This window comes from Danio aesculapii, chromosome 1 (genome assembly GCF_903798145.1).
Source record: "Danio aesculapii chromosome 1, fDanAes4.1, whole genome shotgun sequence".
NCBI classification, from domain to species: Eukaryota; Metazoa; Chordata; class Actinopteri; order Cypriniformes; family Danionidae; genus Danio; species Danio aesculapii.
This window is the reverse complement of record NC_079435.1, coordinates 23,810,734-23,833,187: the sequence shown is the minus strand read 5'-3', so window position 1 is coordinate 23,833,187 and position 22,454 is coordinate 23,810,734. Positions and strand designations below refer to the sequence as shown.

General features: G+C 36.0%; 1 protein-coding gene across 5 annotated transcripts in view; it reads left to right on the top strand.

Moving 5' to 3' along the window:
• The window catches only part of dclk2a (doublecortin-like kinase 2a), a 113,736-nt gene that overhangs the window by 61,374 nt on the left and 29,908 nt on the right, over positions 1-22,454 (top strand). For all 5 annotated transcript variants that reach the window (XR_008837826.1, XM_056457677.1, XM_056457659.1 and 2 more), the window contains 8 exons: positions 9,301-9,385; positions 9,814-9,919; positions 12,583-12,640; positions 16,232-16,351; positions 18,889-19,035; positions 20,996-21,129; positions 21,253-21,330; positions 22,408-22,454. The exon at positions 22,408-22,454 is cut by the window's right edge and continues 50 nt beyond it. Coding sequence is in view for 4 of the 5 variants with exons in the window: in XM_056457677.1 (XP_056313652.1) it covers positions 9,301-9,385; positions 9,814-9,919; positions 12,583-12,640; positions 16,232-16,351; positions 18,889-19,035; positions 20,996-21,129; positions 21,253-21,330; positions 22,408-22,454 (775 nt within the window). In the remaining variant the exon portion in view is untranslated. The remainder of the gene's footprint in view (positions 1-9,300; positions 9,386-9,813; positions 9,920-12,582; positions 12,641-16,231; positions 16,352-18,888; positions 19,036-20,995; positions 21,130-21,252; positions 21,331-22,407) is intronic.

The window sequence follows — 22,454 nt, the reverse complement described above, 5'->3', positions numbered from 1 at the left end:
GAAGTACATCACGTTACACAATTGATGAAATATTCAAATCTCGAAGCATTTTTTACCTCAATCTGGCAACATATGCTACAACCAAGTTGCACTGTTGATTTCTGCACAGGTGGTTGATGCGGGATTTGAACAGCGGCAGTAGCACCGTCAGTAATAGTAGTAGAATTTAGAAGTCAAATGTTGCCAGGTAGGAAGGCTACTGGTTTCCAACAATTTTTTAAATGTCTTTAGTGTTCAACAGAAGAAAGAAACTCATAAAAGTCTGGAGACACTTGAGGGAAAGTAAACAATGAGCAAATTTCAGTTTTGTGTGAACTGTCCCTTTAAGTAAATTGTTTTATTCGGGCGTTAAAATGTACACACACACATGTATAAACAGTTGATCTCACAGCCCTGTCAAGTAAGCTTTATTTCAGTATTTCTCCATTATGAATTAACCATCTGAAGCAATGTTGGTTTTATAAAACATTAGTAAAAGCTACATAAGCTGTTTCCATCCACCTATTTTTATGCGCATTTTGGATATGCGCATGAAAAACCGGTTGATGAAAACGCTATGATGTGCATAAATTTTGAAAATACGCATAAAAAACTTTTATTCGATAAGAAAAGATGCGCATAAACTACGATAGAAACACTTTTACTGCACAAATTTCAGTATGCGCATTAAAAAAAAAAGTAATGTGATTTTGTGATAAGAGATCATGTGATGATGAAAATGTGTGTAAATGGACAAACCAGCAGGCTGAGCACATTATAAAACATCCGAAATGTAGTTTTAGACATTCTAAAATGCCTTACCGTTTAAGTACTAGTGTAATTATATTATTAATGACCTCCAGAATCAAGAGCGTCTGTGCTCCGCGTCTGACACCTTCAAACGCCACCGCGCCTTCACTGCATGTCAAGATTGCCTTCTGAGGTGCAAGTCATTTATTAGATGAAGAAAAGATTGACGCAGCTTCTCCTACTGCAGCTAATTCCATTATTCCTGTTGATATTTGGCACCAGTTAATCAGGAAGTGACGATTTTGTTCGCTTTGACTCGTTGGATGGAAACGCTGCTTTATTCGCATGTTTTTTATGCGATAATCCAGTTCCATAAGTTCATTTGCATTTTTGGATGGAAACATAGCTATTGTGACATTAGCAGGCTGTATAAGAGCAAAATGAGAAATATGACATTATCACCCCAAAAATTTAAATTGTCCTTTTTTTTTCTGTTGAACACAAAATAGTATATGTTGAAGAATGTATGAAACCTGTAACCATTGACATTAATAGTTATTATATATATATATACAGTTAGGTCCATAAATATTTGGACATCAACCCAATTCTAACATTTTTGGCTCTATACACCAACACACTGGATTTGAAATGAAACAAAACAAAAGAAAATTAAATAAAACGATGTGCTTTAACTGCAGACTGTCAGCTTTAATTTGAGGGTATTTACATCCAAATCAGGTGAACGCTGTAGGGATTACAACAGTTTACATATGTGCCTCTCACTTGTTAAGGGACCAAAAGTAATTGGACAATTGGCAACTAAGCTGTTCCATGGCCAGGTGTGTGTTGTTCCCTCATTATCCCAATTACAACGAGTATGCTAGTTGCATTTGTGTCTGTTACTGTCAACTCTCAAGATGAGATCCAAATAGTTGTCACTATCAGTCAAACAAGTCATTGTTAGTCTGAAAAAACTAAACAAACCCATTAGAGAGATGGCAAAAACATTAGGCATGGCCAAAACAACTGTTTGGCACATTCACAGTGCAGATGGAGAATGACCCAAGGCATACTGCAAAAGCAACCAAAGAGTTTTTGAAAATGGAATGTTATGCGATGGCCAAGACAATCACCTGACCTGAATCTGATTGAGCTTGCATTTCACTTGCTGAAGACAAGACTGAAAGGAAAATGCCCCATGAACAAGCAGGAACTGAAGACAGTTGCTGTAGAGGCCTGGCAGAGAATCATCAGGGATGAAACCCAGCGTCTGGTGATGTCTACACATTCCAGACTTCAGGCTGTAATTGACTGCAAAGAATTTGCAACCAAGTATTAAAAAGTGAAAGTTATTCTGTCCACTTACTTTTGGACCCTTAACAAGTGTGAGGCACATATGCAAACTGTTGTAATTCCTACAGCGTTCAGATGATTTGAATGTAAATGACCTCAAATTAAAGCTGACAGTTTGCAGTTAAAGCACATCTTGTTAGTTTAATTTCAAATTGTGTTAGTGTATAAAGCTAAAAATGTCAGAATTGTGTCGATATCCCAATATATATGGACCTAAATGTATATATTCTTTTTAAAAATACTTTATTTATAACAGTTTTTATAAGTACAAAGCAAAACAAAAACATTTATACAATCTATAATACTTTTTGTACAACTGATAATAAAAAATACAGAAACAATAAAGTAAATTAATAAATAATAAAAAAAAAATAATAATAATAATAAAAAAATGTACACCCCCCCCCCCCCCCAAAAAAAAAAAAAAAAACAAGCACCAGTCCATCCAAACATGCTCCATATAGACCGCTCCATCATATATATCATTAAGTTTTACTTGATCAAACTCAAAACATTGAATGTATATATTCTACTAAGATAGACGATGGGTAACAGATTCCAACGATCTTCAAAATATCGTCCTTTGTGTTCAACAGAAGAAAGAAACTCCTAAATGTTTGGAAACACTTGAGGTAAAGTAAATAAATTTAAATTTGTGGGGGAACTGTCCCCTAAGTAAAGAGTATGCTGAGATTTTACATTCACATGTTAAAATGCACACACACATATGCATTTGATCTCACAATCCTTTATTTTAGTATTTCTCCATTAGCAATTAACCATCTGAAGCAAAGTTAGTTCAATAAAACATTAGTAAAAGCTACATTAAGTCACATTAGCAGGCTGTGTAAGAGCAAAATGAGAAATATGACATTATCACCCCAAAAAATAACATTGTTTCATTTTTTTAATTTCTGTTGAACACAAAATATGTTGAAGAATGTCTGAAACCTGTAACCATTGACATCCATAGTTTATATGTATATTTTCTACAGTGGGTACCGGTTTCCAACAATCTTCAAAATATCTTTTGTGTTTAACAGCAGAAAGAAACTCCTAAATGTTTGGAAACACTTGAGGGAAAGTAAATGAATTTAAACTTGTGGGTGAATTGTCCCCTAAGCATAGAGTATGCTTAGATTTTTTATTCATGTGTTAAAATGTACACACACATATGCAGTTTATCTCACAGCCCTTTATTTTAGTATTTCTCCATTATGAATTAACCATCTGAAGCAAAGTTAGTTCAATAAAACATCAGTAAAAGCTAGATTAAGTCACATTAGCAGGCAAAATCAGAAATATTCCATTTTCAGATGCATGTGAATGTCTATTATGAAACACCCTTTAAGAAATTATTCATAGTATTCCACTGTTATAGTGCTCTTATGGCTGAATAAGTAACTTCTGATGGAGTCGTTTCCTCTCAGTCAGGTTCTTTGCACATTGTTCATGAGATTTCAAGCTAATTTTAGAGCAAACGCGCCAACGTTGTGGTTACATAAATATCTTCCCACTTCCCTTTAGTTTAGTTGCAACAAGCGGATGGGAGTCCCTGTCCGCCTCTCTGTACAGGTATTATGAAACTCTGCTTTCTGTAAAACATTCAGATTTGCTGCAGGTCCTTCTGGGTATTCAAGCTTCCAATTGGGTATGATTGTATTAGTCACTTTTTTGGATCTATATTTCATTCTGCTGTATATTTGGGAATTGGATTGGTAAAACCCAACTGTTACTTGCCTACCTAGTGAAGTCCTGTAGCCTCTATTAAACCAGCTTTAACCAGGCTGCCAATTTTCGTCTCCATTTGCTTACTTAGGCTTCTCTCACGTGTCAGTGTCACTTCGGTTTAATCCCCTATTTGGCTGCTGAATTAAGAAAACATGCAGGCTTTTTAATCGTACTGATTGCCAGGCCTTTTTTCAGAGCAGATCCATTAGTTCATGTGTCTTATGCAGCTTGGCTCTCTTTGCCTCCTCATCAATCATTTATTTCAATAAGGATGATGCTTAACCCTTTAACTTCCACTTCAATTTTTTTACTAGTTTTTTTTTGAGGGGGGGTTGAATTGTGTTCCTGACATTGTAAGCATTTTTCTGTTTTAATGAAATTGAACAAAATGTGGTTATGATTCCAGTTAAAGGGTTAATGTCAGATATTATATTTCTGTTAAAAAGACTATGCTTTATTGATAAGGTTTAGTATAATTGCATAGCTGCTATAGTATAGCCAGTTTATAGTGCTTCGTTTTCTACTAGGGCTGGTTAATATTGCAAACATTCATGTTTTTGATGATTTGGTAACTTGCCGAATTTTTTTATGTCTACTTTAGGTATGACAGTGTAAAACTGTGAATTAAAAAAATATATATTTAAGACACAGAAACATTTACTTTCAAACATTTACTTACATTTACATTCAAAATAATGTAAAGTAATTTACAAATCTGAGCATTTATCATTTAAATTAAGAAATGTATATTGTTTTGGCCCTTTTGATGTTTTTTATTACAAGTTTTGTCCTTGCTGGAAAAAAGTATAAAAAATGTCCTGACTGTAACCTTTTGATTGGTAGTGTATTTGAAAAGATAAATAAATTAAATTTAAAAAAGGGTTTTTATCTTTATATCTTAATTACTGGATATAATGGGGTAAGATGGCGCAGATGACGATGGCAGCCTCCGTGTCGTACTCTGCAGTAGTGTTTGTGTTTTTGTTAGTTTGTCCTGTCTCGAGTCATTTTCCTACAATTAGTTTCACCAGAGACGAATTGTTGGACATTCGGGCACATACACCACCGAATATTTTTCCATACCTGGATTTATCTGATGTTCTGTTGGACATTGTAGTCGGCGGAGCCGCGGTGCTACTCAAACGCTTCCAAGCGCGCAGACGAGGAAAGCGTGCAGGCGCGCTGGTGAAACTCAGACAGCGCGGATTTCGGACCGCGTTGCCTAGCATCCATCTAGCAAATCTCCGCTCTCTACCCAACAAAATAGACGAACTCATTCTGCTCTCTCAGACAAACAGGGATTTTCTGCATTCAGCTGCTCTGTGTTTCACGGAAACCTGGCTGAACGACACCATACCGGACAATGCGCTTCACCTACCGGGCTATCAGCTGTTTAGAGCGGATCGCGACGAAGAATCAACGCGGAAATCGCGCGGTGGCGGGACGTGCTTTTACATCAATGAAAGGTGGTGTACAGATGTAACAGTTTTAAAGAAGATGTGCTGTCCAGATCTCGAAGCACTGTTTATTAACTGTAAGCCTTTTTACTCCCCGCGCGAGTTCTGCTCGTTCATCCTCGTCAGTGTTTACATTCCTCCGCTCGCGCACGCGAGTCTGGCAATACAGAAACTAGCTGATCAGATCACGGTGTTAGAGCAACAACACCCGGACTCTGCTTTAATCATTCTCGGGGATTTTAACAAAGCAAAACTGTCCCGTGAACTGCCAAAATATAGACAGCATGTTACACGTCCCACAAGAGAAAGCAATATTCTGGATCACTGCTATACCACAATAAAGGATGCATACCGCTCCGTCCAACGAGCAGCTTTGGGACACTCTGACCATTGTTTGATTCATCTCATTCCAACCTACAGGCAGAAACTGAAAACAGCCAAACCTGTATTAAGATCTGTGAAAAGATGGACTAACGAAACAGAGCGGGATCTACAAGCCTGTTTCGACCTCACTGACTGGAGTGTTTTTGAAGCTGCTGCAAACGATCTGGATGAGCTCACAGAGACTGTAACATCTTATATCAGTTTCTGTGAAGACGTGTGCATTCCTACCAGGACTCAACTCACATACAACAATGACAAACCATGGTTCACTGTAAAACTCAGACAGCTACGTCAGGCCAAGGAGGTTGCTTACAGGAATGGGGATAGGGCCTTGTATAAGCAGGCCAAATACACACTGGAAAAGGAGATCAGAGTCGCAAAAAGGAACTATTTTGAGAAACTAAGGAGTCAGTTCTCTTCCAGCGACTCAGCATCCGTGTGGAAAAGTTTGAAAAACATCACAAACTACAAGACACCATCCCCCAGCACTGTAGACAATGAACGACTTGCAAACGACCTGAATGAGTTTTACTGCCGGTTTGAGAAATCCCCCCACACCCACTCTGAACTGCTCTTCACGCCACCATTAACACCTCCACCACCCCCCGCCTCCCTCATACCTGCCCTACAGTTTAATGAAGACGAGGTGCGCCAGGTCTTCCGGAAACAGAAGAGGAAAAAAGCACCAGGCCCAGATTTTATAACACCAGCCTGTTTAAAATCGTGTGCTGACCAACTGGCCCCCATCTTCACCCTGATCTTCAACAGATCACTGGAGCTGTGTGAAGTGCCCTCCTGCCTCAAACGCTCTACCATCATCCCCATCCCAAAGAAACCCAAACTTACAGGACTAAACGACTACAGACCAGTGGCACTAACATCTGTGGTCATGAAGTCCTTTGAAAAACTGATGCTGGCTCACCTGAAGGACATCACTGAACCCTCACTGGACTCTCTTCAGTTTGCCTACAGAGCAAACAGGTCTGTGGATGATGCAGTAAATATGGGACTGCATTATGTTCTGCAACACCTAGACAGACCAGGGACCTATGTGAGGATGTTGTTTGTTGACTTCAGCTCGGCGTTTAACACTATCATCCCAAAACTTCTCCTGCCCAAATTAACTCAGCTCTCTGTGCCCACCTCTGTCTGTCAGTGGATCAACAGCTTCCTAACGGACAGGGAGCAGCTGGTGAAGCTGGGAAAATTCTCATCTAGCATCCGCACAATCAGCACTGGCGCCCCCCAGGGGTGTGTCCTCTCCCCACTGCTCTTCTCCCTGTACACGAATGACTGCACATCAAAAGACTCCTCTGTGAAGCTCCTGAAGTTTGCAGACGACACCACACTTATCGGCCTCATTCAGGACGATGACGAGTCTGCTTACAGACAGGAGGTTAAGGAGTTGGCTGTCTGGTGTAGCCACAACAACCTGGAGCTCAACACGCTCAAAACAGTGGAGATGATAGTGGACTTCAGGAGAAACCCCCCTGCTCTCCCCCCACTGAGCATCATGGACAGCATTGTGGCAGCAGTGGAGTCATTCAGGTTCCTGGGCACCACCATCTCTCAGGACCTGAAGTGGGACACTCACATTGACTCCATTGTCAAAAAAGCTCAACAGAGGCTGTACTTTCTTCGTCAGCTGAGGAAGTTTAACCTCCCAAAGGAGCTGCTGAAACAGTTCTACACCTCCATCATTGAATCAGTCATCTGCACATCAATAACTGTCTGGTTTAGCTCAGCTACTAAATACGATCTCCAAAGACTACGTCGAATAGTTCGGACTGCTGAGCGAATCACTGGTACAACCCTTCCTACTCCCCAAGAACTGTACTTATCCAGAGCGAGCAGAAGGGCTGCCAAAATCACTCTGGACCCCTCACACCCTGCACACTGCCTCTTTGAACTTTTACCTTCTGGTCGACGCTACAGAGCACTGTGCACCAGAACAGCCCGACACAGAAACAGTTTCTTCCCTCAGGCAATCCATCTCATGAACACTTGATGATAATAATTGTGGAACCAACATCACTACTTGCTATACACTTTTATACACATATACACTTAACAACACACTTTACATGCCAATTTGCACATAACAGCTGCACATATAATGTTGTATATAGTAATAAACATGTACATACACTTGTCAATCTGTATATTTGCACTCACTACTTCTATTTTTTTTTTTTTTTTAAATATATTTATTATCTGTTTTTTGTCCTGTCTCTGTAATGCTGTTGCACTGTAGAAGCTCTGTCACGAAAACAAATTCCTAGTATGTGTGAACATACCTGGCAATAAAGCTCTTTCTGATTCTGATTCTGATTTCTGATTCTGATTCTAAAATATATACATTTTCAATTTTTTTGTATTTGATTCTGCAATAAATAAAAATAAAAATAGAAAAAAGAAAAAAAAATGTGTGGGAAACATGCATTGATGTAAGATATGATGTCTGTTATTCCAGACTGGCTGGTAACAAAATGTAAAAATAATTTATTGAAAAATACTGATCTTCTAATAATCATTCCTGTGGTGAAATACATTTATCTCTTAACACATTTTTATACGCTTGAATTCATCTGATGTTTAGTTAAATTAATGATTTATTTTATCAGAAATTTTTTTTTTATTAAATTCATTCATAAATGTCATATGTTTTAGCTATATCACCCAGCCCTACATTTCAGTATATACAGCTGAAAGCACAATTATTAGCCTTCCTGTGAAATTCTTTTTCAAATATTTTTCGTATTTTATTTCCAAAAAAACATTTTTACAAATTGTTATTGCACTTTAAAATAACTATTCACAAGTGGTTTATTATTTAATTTAATAATTTATTCGAGTGATTTTAAAGATTCATTTTGAGCTTCTTTACTCCAGTCTTTAGAGTCACATGATCCTTCAGAAATTGCTCTAATATTTATTATTATTATTATTATTATTATTATTATTATTAATAATAATAATAATAATGGTAGTAGTAATAAAAGCAACAATGAGTGGAGTAATCATTTCATTTGAAACTACATACAATAAGAAAGCAGTTATTAAAATTTTTAACAAATACTGAACAATTGAACCTTTTTTTTACATTTAATAAATGCCGCCTTGATGAACAGTTTTTTTTTCTTAAAAAAAAAATACAAATAAAATAAATGACCAGTAGTGTGTGTATATATAATTCTTAATTGGCTACAGATCAAACCACAGATATGCAATCATAACTTGCATAACTTGCCACCTAATAACATAATGAACTTAAAAAAAAAAAAAAAAACCTTTAATGTGGACTTAAAGTAGAATAGAGTCTTGTTAGTTGTGATAACTAACAATATACAGAAGACTAATGATGTAATTAAAACTAACAATATACAGAACACTAACTAAACATACCTAACAATGTTATGTTCTGTCATCATGGCAAAAACTAAAACAAATGAGTTATTAGGAATTAGTTATTGAAACTGTTATGTTTTCAATTATTTACATTAAAAAAGCATTTGGGAAATAACCTTTAAAAATCCGATTTCACAGGAGGGCTAATCATTTTAATTTTACAACCGTAAACAAAATGCCAATAGTGCTTTAAAATGTTAAAATCTTTTGTAACTAATCTAGTCTTTGTTTGTAGATTCCGACCCATCACTCCTCCACAGGCAATGTGAACGGCTCCTCTGAGACACCTCAACATCATAACAACAGTGTGAGCCCTGAAGGTAAACCTCCATCCACTATTAATCACAGTCTTTCACTCACCTCGCTTCGTATCATGGTGTTTTTCAGGCCCAAAAGTCCCCAAAGGGCATTTGAGGGGCATGACGGGTTTTGGCGGTGAAAGCGCTGACACATACCACTCTGTGCCACTTTTTATCAGGCTCTCTCCTACACATTCACACACACTGGGGTGGCAGAGTATGAGCAAACGTCCCAGCTCAGCAGCGCATGAGTCACAATGACCTTCAGCTGTTTGTCTGCACAGTGCAGCAACCAAATCTGAATTGCTGGATATGGATGTTGTGGCCGATTTGTTGTTTGAGGGTTTATTGAAACATCCTTCTGTTGTTTATTGGTCAAATGATATCAATATGATCATATGATATATTTCAGGCTGATATGCTTAATATGTGGCTTTATTTTCTTTTAGTTAATGGAAACAGGAACCTTGCTGCTTCCACTATTTTGGACAAGTACAAAATTGGCAAAGTTATCGGTGATGGAAACTTTGCTGTGGTAAAGGAATGTGTTGAACGGTAAGAATATGATTCATTACGAAAGAGTTGTAAACATTTGATGCCAATTTTGCCACATATTTATTAAGGATTTTGTATGTGGGAAATTTTGCAGCACAAGGGTAAAGAACGAGACTCCTCCATTTGACCTCTTTACTTTCACTCTTTACTCCTTTATTTTCATGGATAAGGAAACAGTGCTGTACGCACTCCACTGAAGACATTCATAAGCCTACATATTTAATTTAGTTTGTTTAGTGCAACGATTTGTTTCAAAACTATTTCTGAATTGAGTTCTAATTTCCAGTAAATGAGTGAATGAACAATAATTACAAGTGTGGTCAAAATAAAATCATTTGGATATATCCTATTTTTATGCCCCATATGGTGATGCATAAACCCTACAGGTGGACAAATCTGAACTTGTTTTTAATAAAACAAATATAAATATCCATATAATTGGGGTGTCATGGTAGCACAGTGGATAGCACAATTGCCTCATAGCAGGAAGGTCGCTGGTTCGAGCGTCGGCTGGGTCAGTTGGCATTTCTGTGTGGAGTTTGCTCTCCCCATGTTGGTGTGGGTTTCCTCTTGGTGCTCTGGTTTCCCCCACAGTCCAAAGACATGCGGTACAGGTGAATTGGGTAAGTTAAATTGTCCATAATGTATGTGTGTGAATGGGTGTGTATGGATGTTTCCCAGTGATGGGTTGCAGCTGGAAGTAAAACAAAATAAAAAAAAAAAGTTAAGATATTTGTGTATTGCTGTATATCCTATGTGTATTAAGCAATGTGTAAGTGTTCGGATGCACATAGGCGCATAACTAACGCGCTCTGCGCTCTGCGCTGGACTTTAGACCGGATTTTAGTTGGTCAATGGCGCTGCTGATATCAGTTTCTCAAAATGCACCAACAAATGCGCCTTAGCACACCCATGAGTCCACAAAGTGATGCAAATGGATTTGCTATTTAAGCAACGTGGTGCAGAACGTGTAAATTACAGTTGCGCTGGTCTGAAAATAGCAACAAATCTTTCCAAACACGCCTTGCACCTTATTGTGCTGGGTGTACGATAGGGCGTAATTCCTTGAAGAGTTTCTAAACTCTTTTGTGATTGTCTCTGTTTCCTCAATCTTACATTAAAAATCGGCTTTAATTATCATGAAATAAGCCTGAGTTTAATCTATTTTGCGTGTTTACTCTTAGATCAACTTTGCATGAAACCTACATTTTCTGTTTTCATTCATTCATTCATTTTCTCTTTGGCTTAGTCCCTTTATTAATCAGGGGTCACCACAGCAGAATGAACCGCCAACTTATCCAGCAGATGTTTTACGCAACGGATGCCCATCCAGCTGCAACCCCATCTCTGGGAAACAACCATACACTCATTCACACACATACATTATGGACAATTTAGCTTACCTAATTCACCTGTACCACATGTCTTTGGAATTGTGGGGGAAAACTGGGCACCCAGAGGAAACCCACTCAAACACAGGGAGAACATGCAAACTCCACACAAAAATGCCAACTGACCCAGCTCGAACCAGCTACCTTGTTGCTGTGAGGTGACAGTGCTACTCCCTGTGCAACCACACGCCGCCTCCATTTTCTGTATTATTCTGTATAATCAACTCTACTACATCAGTTATAAAAAGCCATAACAATCTGCACTGGTAGAACTGATGTCACATCTTTTGGTGGGAAACTCTAGAAGGACTTGAGGCTTGCCTTTTATTCTTTTCTAATTGATTTGTTTACCGAAAGTAGGTTAAATCTCAACTCTGTTATTGTGGTATTTCAGTGAATTTCTCATTAGCTTAAAAAAAAAAATGATGATGAAAATGCCTAAAAGTGTGTTTTAAACAAGCCATGTGGTATCTGGCTTGAGGTTAGCATCTTAAGCTAAAGCATAAAAAGAAAAATGTCAACTCTATTAGTAATATCTGTTGTTGATGTTGTTATAGATGCTAAAAACATTTGCACTGCTTAATATTGTTGAGCAAACAGGGATTTTTAGGTCAATTTGAAATAAGGAAAATAATCAGATGTAATATACTGCACACACTGCTAGTGCCCCATTCCCTAATACCAAATAAATATCTTTATTTTCGATGGGAGGGGAATTGGGTGTAAGGATGCCCTTTAGCCCTTATAGCCAAACAGAGAAAATCCTTAAGAGATCAATTATATGGCTTGTAGGTTGTTTTAATCAAACAGCTAACTTTTTTTAGTAGTGTTTTTAGTGGTGTGGTTTTAAAAAGCATGTCTGAAAAGGACCAGGACCATAACGTTTTCATCCAATCATTGAATTCGATCTGAAAGGAAGTAAAAAAACGAGAAAGAGCTAAAAGTTTAATATTGTCATAATTAATGTATGTCCTGTAATCTTAATTTTATTACCTGTTCATTTCAGCTGTAAACTTTATTGAATTGTATGTACGTCTATAGAAGTGCCTTTGGAGTTTGGAGATTTCAAAAATGTTGGTGGAAGCACATTTTCTGGAAAACCTCTGTAATTTTCTCATTCTTATTTTTAGGCTAAAAGGGTCAAAGCAGGATCTCTTGTGCACTGAAAGGACATCAGCCTCAGAGATTGTTTCCCGAGGCTCTGAATGCACTCAAAACAGACCTTCATTAACCTCGCTAAAACAAAGACTATTGTTCTCTTTCTTTACACAGATCCACTGGAAAGGAGTTTGCACTGAAGATCATCGATAAAAACAAATGCAGAGGCAAAGTGAGTTGTTTTGCCACACTAATTAATAAAGGTTAAATTCAGAAAATACCATGCATAAATATTCCGTACTGACTATGAAACTGAATCTGTAGTGTATTAATTAGAAATGTGTGTATACATATTTTGGGATATTATAATCTTAAGTATAAATGTATTGATGATCTGTGGAAGTTTTGGTCCGTTTAATGAGGCTGATTAGATTCTGTTTTATTCAATGCCACTTATCTGAAACAATCTGAAACAATGCAAACAACCAAAATGCAATCAGTGCATAATTTTCAATGCTTTTGAGAACATTTACTGATCTAACCAAGAATCTCTGTGATTTAGCTGTGCTATATGATCAAGACTATATGGAAATCTCCATCATACAGATGAGTCTGTTGAACATTTAATGTCAAAATCTCTCAAATAAATCCAAAGTTTGTTTTAATGTAACTTATATGATAATGCTTTCCACATTTATTTGAACTATATGTTTGCTTCCATCCAGACACAGTCAATCAGTCAGTCAGTCATTTTCTTAATATAACTTAAACTTTAAATCAAGATGTATCTAAATCTCTAAAATAAAGCATCAGAATTAAATGTCAATCCTTAAAACTATTTTGCACGAAGAAACAACTTCATCTGCATCACAAACCCTTTGAATGTTTAGGTTTTTCCTCATCAGTGTGGTGTATTTCATCGGTGTTTATTCAGTGGGTAACACTTGTTTTTCACTAAAGTAAATGGTATATTTTGCTCATGTATACGTTTTTAGCAAGACAGTATTTATAAACATTTAAGCAGCAAATTCTTTTAGTGTATACGTGTCTGGAAGGAGTGTGCATGTGTGTGCCACTAGTTTTTGTGGTGTAAAAATGGTTTTATAGCTGACTGGTCAAAATTGACCTGAAGTACAACTGTTGTACCCTAAATGTATACAGCCTTCATAAAAAAATGAGTCACAGAATTTCCTTTTCTGCTGTTAAAACGGCAACCGGTCATTTTTGACCTATAAGACAACAGAGGGGTTAAAATTTGGATTTCAAGATTAAACTCAGCATTTGTCTATATTTTAAAGCAGTATTTTAATTTTATTTTATTTTATTTTATTTTATTTTATTTTATTTTATTTTATTTTATTTTATTTTATTTTATTTTATTTTATTTTATTTTATTTTATTTTATTTTATTTTATTTTATTTTATTTTATTGCAAGGTATCCATGGGGTCTTAAAATGTCTTAAATTTCAAAAGCAAAATTTTAGGCCTTAAAACAGGGGTCTCAAACTGCCGACCTGCAGACCATTCGCCCACTCCTCCTCCATCCGGCCCGCAAGTAACGTCAAAAATATAACAAGATTCAACCCAACAAAACATATATGTTTGAATGAGTGTCATTGTTGTGCAGTAGCATAAACACTAGTGGTTTTGACCCGCCACCTACTGGACATTTAAGGTACTGTACTTTAAATTTAGGTTACTTTCGGTTTCTTTCAGTGTGCGGTCGAGAGTAAAGCACATGCAGATTATTTCTGGGAATGATTTAAACATTGAAGTAAATGTCCGTAGGTGCTCTATTTTCATTCATTCATTCATTTTCGGCTTAGTCCCTTTATTAATCTGGGGTCACCACAGCAGAATGAACCGCCAACTTATCCAGCACGTTTTATGCAGCGGATGCCTTTTTAGCCACAACCCATCTCAGGGAAACATCAATACACACATATTCTACGGACAATTTTAGCTTACCCAATGCACCTATACCACAAGTTTTTGGACTGTGGGGAAAACCGGAGGACCCAGAGGAAACCCACGTTAACACGGGGAGAACATGCAAACTCCACACAGAAACGCCAACTGACCCAGCAGAGGCTCGCACCAGCGACCTTCTTGCTATGAGGCGACAGCACTACCTGCTGTGCCACCGCGTCGCCTCTCTATTTTCACTAAAGCTCTATTTTTGTAAATATTCAAGGGTCATTTGATTTTTATCAGTTTTATACCATGTGTATTTTGTTGTACAAACACCTCTTCATAGCTTACACGTTATGCTAGTGGTGTAAATATGATCATTTTGCTAATATCTTATAGTCTCATTAATAGATTTTCCTAATATGCATATTAAGATTTGTATAAAAAATGTGCATTAGCAAAATTTAACTGTTGGCTAAATTGAACATGTTAAAGTAAATGTGAATATATGCATAATTATTAGCATAGGAGGTAAGGCTTGCTTTTGAACCTGCCACTATGAGCACTTGTTGCTCCGCCCAAGGAAAATCTCATTTGAATTTAAATCCACAGTCACCAAAATGGCACACTTAGGATCGAAGCTTCAAAGGGGCAGTTTTAAAGAGAATTGGACGGTTTCATATTAAGAATTGTAAAAAAAAATGTCCATTAGCGAAATTTTACTGCTGACTGAATTGAACATATTAAAGCAAATGTGAATATATACATACTTTTCCTCTCTTTGTTGTAGTTTTACAAAAAAGAAAGATATTTAGAAGAAATATTTCCAGTAAATTCAATAAAGTAACCTAAACTGCTTTCTGCTGTTTTACGCTATATGTTTAACTTTTGGTTAAGCAACAATTGGTTGGAACATAATAATAATTATTATTTTTATGCCTATTATTAAATTGTAATATTTTCATAGCAATTTAAACCCCTTCAATATGTACAACTCTGGGGATGAAAGTTTGAGTGCATCAGTTACATAAGTTTTCCACTTTTTTGTGTGCTTGAATGTTAAAATGGCCCTCCTATGAATTGTCAGGCACTGTTACGGCCCCCTGCCAATTTGAGTTTGAGACTCCATCCTTTAAAAGTCTTAAATTCACTGAAATATTGTCTTGTAGGTCTCAAATCATTTAAAACAGGTTTAATTTTGCTTTGTTTATGTGAAGCTATACCCAATCGGTCCAACACACATCCAATCCAGTACATCCAGTCCATCTCAAAACTGTTCATAACTAATATTATAACAGTCTGCTGTGAATACATCTAGCTTTTCAAAGAGTTATTTTTTTATGTTAAAAAAGCGAATGTATACAACTAAGGTCTGCTTGTTTTGACACATTATTTCAAATATGTGGCTAAGAAACTAATTCATTTTTTTTTCTATTGGGCCATAAAAAATCCTTAGCATTTAGCCATTTATAAGTCTGAAATTTCATTCTTCATGGTCTTAAAAAGTCTTAAATTTGACTTGGTGAAACCTACAGAAACCCTGTTGCTAGCTACCTGGCTAGCTCTGCAATTGAAAACTCTCTGCCCAAACTGTTACCAAAATGTCTGAATGTCATTGTATTCTTTTAAATTATGATTTGTTTTCACTAGAATAATAAAACCTGTCAATTAGGAGGGAGTGTTCTCGTATTTGTGGCCTTGAATAAAATGTAAATAGCAGTTAGCTATCCTCATGTCTCGTGATTTAATTTCAGCCTGTGCTCTAACAGAGGAAGTTAGTTTCCTGTTTGCCTTGTTTCCTGCAAGAGCAAACCGCAGGAATTCATGGATTTATGACTGAGCATCTAAAGACAAACGATTGCCGAGAGCTGCTGTTGTGAATTAGTTGTGACCCATGTTTTGAACCCACAGGAGCACCTGATTGAGAATGAGGTGGCAGTGCTGAGGCGAGTGAAACATCCTAACATCATCATGCTGATTGAGGAGGTGGATACACCTGCTGAGCTCTATCTGGTCATGGAACTTGTGAAGGTAATGTTTGTCTGTGGTCTCTTATACTGTAAGCACATCACACAAACATTTTTACCGGATGAAGAGTTTAGATGCAAAAGCCCCTAAGTGCCGTCTGAAATTTCCTACTAAAATGAGCATTTTCTCTTATGTTTATTTTCAGTTATTTTACTTTAAAGGCAATTAAAATGGTCTATTAATAGTCATACAAGTGAACTTCCTGAACATACCAACGCTATCTCACGGCAATTCGTAATGTTTTGATTTAGTGGCTAATTCGTATGAAATCATACAGTCTCATTTGTACAATTTAGTACGATTTGATGGTTATGTTTAGGGCTGGGGTTTGGTGCCATGCCTCCTTTTCGAAAATTGTACAAATTCGTACAAATCAAGGTTATTATAGTTAACCAAAAAACGAATGAAAAAAGAAAACTTGAGTTAAAAAAAAATGTTTTTGTTAATTGAAACAAATATATAAAACAAGAGTTTAAAAAAAAAAAAAAACTAGAACTAACCGAAACTGTATTGTATACATACAAAACTAACTGAAATGAACTAAAATTATAGCAAATACATCCTTCGTTTTCAACTTCGACTTGTAATACATAAGCCTTTACCTATATATATATATATATATATATATATATATATATATATATATATATATATATATATATATATATATATATATATATATATATATATATATATATATATATATATATATAAATAGATAAGCCTATACCTTACCTACATAAGTATACCTATATACTTCGCAATGCCAGTTTAAGGCCAGGTTTTTGAGCCGTATGGCACATCAGAGTCTGTAATCATGCTGCCATTGGCCAGATCAAGCCGGTCCTCCTCCAGTCAGTCCTCACTGTTGCTCCTGCGTCAAAAACAACGAGTGGACATGACAGCAGCACAGTGGCAGCATTAAATACGACCAGAGCAGAAACTTAAACGTATTAATGTAACACATTTGTGTCCAATAATGGGTTTTATTTCTGTATTAGTGAGTTTGATCGAATCATTATTTTTAACCTGATCTACGAAATGAACCGGTTGAACTAGTTCACCAAATTGAACTGAATCATTTGAAATGATCATTTGAAATTGACCTCTCTAGTAAGGTCTTATCCACAAAAACTTACTTTTTAAAATGCCTGATACCCTCCTCTGACTCGAAATAAACAAAGCAGCCTTGCACACATATTGAACGGTACTTAGGCCTGCTATCTTGTGGGCTGTTGTATTTGAATTTGAGGATGGGTAGATGGTAGTGTTCATGTGTCCTCTGAATTCAGGTTTCAAAAATATCTTTGGTTGAGTTATTATACAAATTTAGATGATTTTGTATGTTGCACCTAACAAATATTCCAATTTCTTTATATATATATATATATATATATATATATATATATATATATATATATATATATATATATATATATATATATATATATATATATTATAATAATAATAATAATAATAAAATGAAACTAATTTCAAAATATAGAAACTAATAAAAACTAGTAAATCTGCCTCTAAAAACTAATTAATACTAACTTCATTTGAAAACAAAAAGTCAAAATGAAATAAAAACTAAAACCTAAGAAAAAATTAAATCTATTATAACCTTGGTACAAATTAGCCACTAAACTGTCAAAATGGCAAATAGTTACGTTTCGTCATGAGATCAGGCTGGAACACACACAAGAGCCTGAGAAAAATGCTTATTTCAGAATAAAATTTCAGACATGACTTTTGCATCTTAAGCGTTTTCATCTGAACTCTCCATACTGTATGTAGCCTTTAGAGACATAGAATGAAATAAAAATAAATAAAAAAGATAAAAAATAAAAACATTCTGACTTTATAATTAAATATAATCTCCATATTTTTTGACATTTATTTAGATTGTTTAGTTCTTTCTACGTGGTTAATAATATATAATAAATTCTAATTGATATAATTTACAGAAAAGAATCATAATATAAGATGACCTGTATTGTGATGTGAGACTTTTGTCATATTGCTTAGCCCTAGTACAATACAGTAATTGCTAAAATTCAAGTAAATTCTAAGGTGCAATTTTTTGGCCCACACTTGCATTGAATAATATACTGACACAATTCTGATAAATAGTACTAAGCTATTTCACTGGTGGTGGATGAGGAGATTCCCCCCCTAATGTGTAAAGCGGTTTGAGTGTGCAAAAAAGCGCTATATAAATGGAAGGAATTATTATTATTATTATTATTATTATTATTATTATTATTATTATTATTATTATTATTATTATCATTATTATTATTATTATTTATTTAAACAATAATGATAGCCTGGATAAAAGGTCGATCAGGTGGTTATGATGCCTGTTAAACTGTTCATGCCACCCCTGAACAGCATCCAAAAATAAAACAAATTCAATATTAATTCAGAATTATTTCTGTGTCACAATAAGATTCTCCTTTTAATAAAGTGAATGTCTTTTTGTTCATAATCTAGTGTTTGGGATGTTTAGTAACTATCTTGCTGCCTGTGTGTTTCAGGGTGGAGATCTGTTTGATGCAATCACCTCCTCTACCAAATACACTGAAAAAGATGCCAGTGTGATGGTGTTTGACCTTGCAGCTGCTCTCAAATACCTACACAGAATGTGCATCGTCCATCGAGACATCAAACCTGAAAATCTACTGGTACGCACATACACACTTAAACGATCATGAAACCGCACTCTTTCAGTTCAAGTCTACCTCCGAATTAAAAAAAAAAAACTCTATTGTGGGCGTGGAGCGCTGTGAGCAAAATGGGGGAGTGGGCATGACCAACAGAGCAGAGGAAAAGAGGGAGGAGAACAACAGTTGGCTCACCAACTCAGACCAAAAAAAAAATAATTCAGACACAAACCGTGAGGAGACGCATGATTTTATAGTTTACAAAGTTAAAATGCAAAGAAATAAACAGTAAATAATTTAATGCCCAGCTACATATACAATAGGCTATTCGTAATTTTATATAATATATAACCACAATTTGTTATATCATCATAAAGATAGTCGTGTTTATATAAACACTATAAATGAGGAGGACTTGTTTCCTCCTGGATATAAATGCAGACACTATGGATAGCAGTGCAGTGCAGCAGGTCTCTTTCCCTGTCTATTCCAACCATTAGCCCTGCCGGTAATCTGGAGGATTTTAAACATGGGGGAACTTGGCAGCACAGCGATGTGTCTGAATGGTAATGAACTCAACTGATAAAAGACAAAGTCCGCCATTCTTCAATTCTCGTACAGCTCTCCCGACAAAAATGCTTGCTGCACACAAACAGCTTGCCTGCATCAGTAGCACGAACAGCATCACAGGCAAAGCCATGCAACAAACTCCATGAATCATGGAAAACAAAGACATATGACCCTTCATACAGTAAATGGCTAAATACTGCGTGTCGTGTGCTGTCTCACAGCTTGGTAGGTCTGGAAAGAACGTGCAGTCATGAATAATTAAGAAGGAGGGTCTTCTCATAGGATAAGAAAACTAGGCTATGAATAATGATGAGAAACCGACACGTCATTACTGAGAAGACAGATGAACGCTACGTAACCGATTTTGATCCCAACCTAATAATGATTTTAAAGATGAAATTAGCTGATGAAAGCTCGAAATTATCCAGTTTTCCCTACAATTAAAGCTGACAGGTGCTAACATTGTCTTATTTGATGCTCAACACACACAAATCTGTTAAATCTCAAAAAAGTACTTGAGGGTTTCTTGAACCTTTGAAGGTCTTATGAAGTTTTTTAGATGTTAGTTTCAGTATTGTTAGTTTATTGTTTGCTTATGATATCTATAAGCAAGTGCACACCAAAACAGTGACAAAATTTGTGTTTGGAAATATAAAATTGATATAAACATGTAAAGCTTGTAGTTTGTCACTTCCACCTAAATGTAACAATGATTTTATTAACGTAACCCCATACTTGTAACCAATCAAATGCTCTCTAGTATGTGACATTCCCCACCCCCTTCAAGACGCTTGTGTCACTGGCAGAGCGATGATAAAACAAAATGCTATTGGGTGTTATTTTAGAAAGGGGAGGAGCTATACTATGTCCCACCCTCTCTTCATGTTTGGGTTGAGATTACATCAAATATTGAATAGAAATGAACACTTCAAAGCACTTCATAGGACCTTTAACATTATATGCTCCCTCAAATAGGACATTAAATGAATTATTCAGCCCAAAATGAAAATTCTGCCATCGTTTAGTCTTCCTCTTGTTTTACTTTTTTTCATCTGTTGAACAAAATAAGATGTTGGAAAGCAGCAGCCATTGAATTTCATAGGGTTTTTGTTTCTACTTCAGTATGGATGTCAATAATGGCTGGTTGCCAACATTCTTCAGAATATATTGGTTTTGCATATATTGGTAATACATTTAGAACCACTGTAGTGTGAGTAAATGGTAAGAAAATATTGATTATTGGATGAACTATCCCTTTAAATATTCAGCGTAATTATAAATGCACAGAGACAACACATCTGAGAGTACATTTCTGACAAACTTTGAACTTAAAAATCATATTTAGAGGAAAACATGTCAGTCCTAACTGATACAGATAATTGTTTTGCCTCTGTCGCGATGTGTATTGCAGGTGTGTGAGTACCCTAATGGTACAAAGTCTTTGAAGTTGGGTGATTTTGGTTTGGCGACAGTGGTTGAAGGACCGCTTTACACTGTTTGTGGAACACCGACTTATGTTGCCCCAGAAATCATAGCTGAGTCAGGGTAAGAATCATTAGTTACTTTGTTTTTAACGTTTTTTCCTTTGAAGCATGCTGGAGGATGAGTGTTGTTAACTGTGTTGTTAACTTCTGAGTGTTGTTAACTTCTATCTGGGATTTGCCACAGCTATGGGCTGAAAGTGGACATCTGGGCAGCTGGAGTGATTACCTACATCCTACTGTGTGGCTTCCCACCTTTCCGCAGGTATCACAACATTCACACAAAGAAAAAAAATGCTCGGTCATTCACGTTAAAGCGACAGTTCACACAAAAATGAAAAGGGAGTCACTATTTAAATAACACCAGTGTTGTTCTAATGCAGTAATGCGCATTTTTTGAACTACTCAATTCAAATGAGCTGAATTAACACATTTCTTGTGTTTTTTTTTTTGGGACAACTCAATTGTTTTATGTTCAATTTACTTAAATGTGTAAAAAATGATTAAGTGAACTTAATCGATTTGTGTTGGGACAACATGAAGGAATTGTGTGGAACCTAGCATTTTTTACATTGAACTGTCATGATCACACTTCAGTAGTGAATAAATCAAAGTGATGATCCAAACACTTGATCAAATGAAGTGTTCTTTATCAACAAAAAAAGACAAAGGTGAACAATCCCAGAAGGGGGAAACATAGCTAAATCTAAACGTGACTTTAAAGTAAATGAAGTAGCATCAAGACACTATAAAAAGTGCTGGGTTCCACACAATTTGTTCCACACAAATCGATTTGTGTTGTGACAGCATGAAGGAATTAAGTTAATTTATTAGTTTTTACAACTTATGAACATGTAATGAACATGTTTTAACCCCCCCCCCCCCCCCCCCCCCCCCTTTAATCCAATTTGTGCCATTTTTGGTGACTGTCACTTTAAAGTCAAGATTGGTCACTTGTGTGCTTTTATTTGGCAAGACACTGAGTTGTGGAAATTGTGCAAGAGAAACACTCACAATTTTGTATATAATATGTAATTTTTTAGGTTTGTTTTTCAGCAAACCCTATTGTATATACTCAGACCACTTGTGATATACTGGATTCGTTCAAGCTTTAGTAATTTTTAAAGAAGCTTACAGTTTGCTGTTGATCATGTAATATTATATAACATAGAAGAACATTTGGCATTAGAATAATATCAGGCTATGTGAATAATGATTGTTTTTATTATTATTTAGTAAATTTGGTCTAATATTGTTCTTAGCACACTGTTCTCTGCATTTATTCTACACAAAGCCTATTTTGTATAAATGTGTCATTGGTGCATTTGGGTTTGTTTTTTAGTGAGAATAACCGTCAGGAGGACCTATTTGATCAGATCCTGCTGGGGC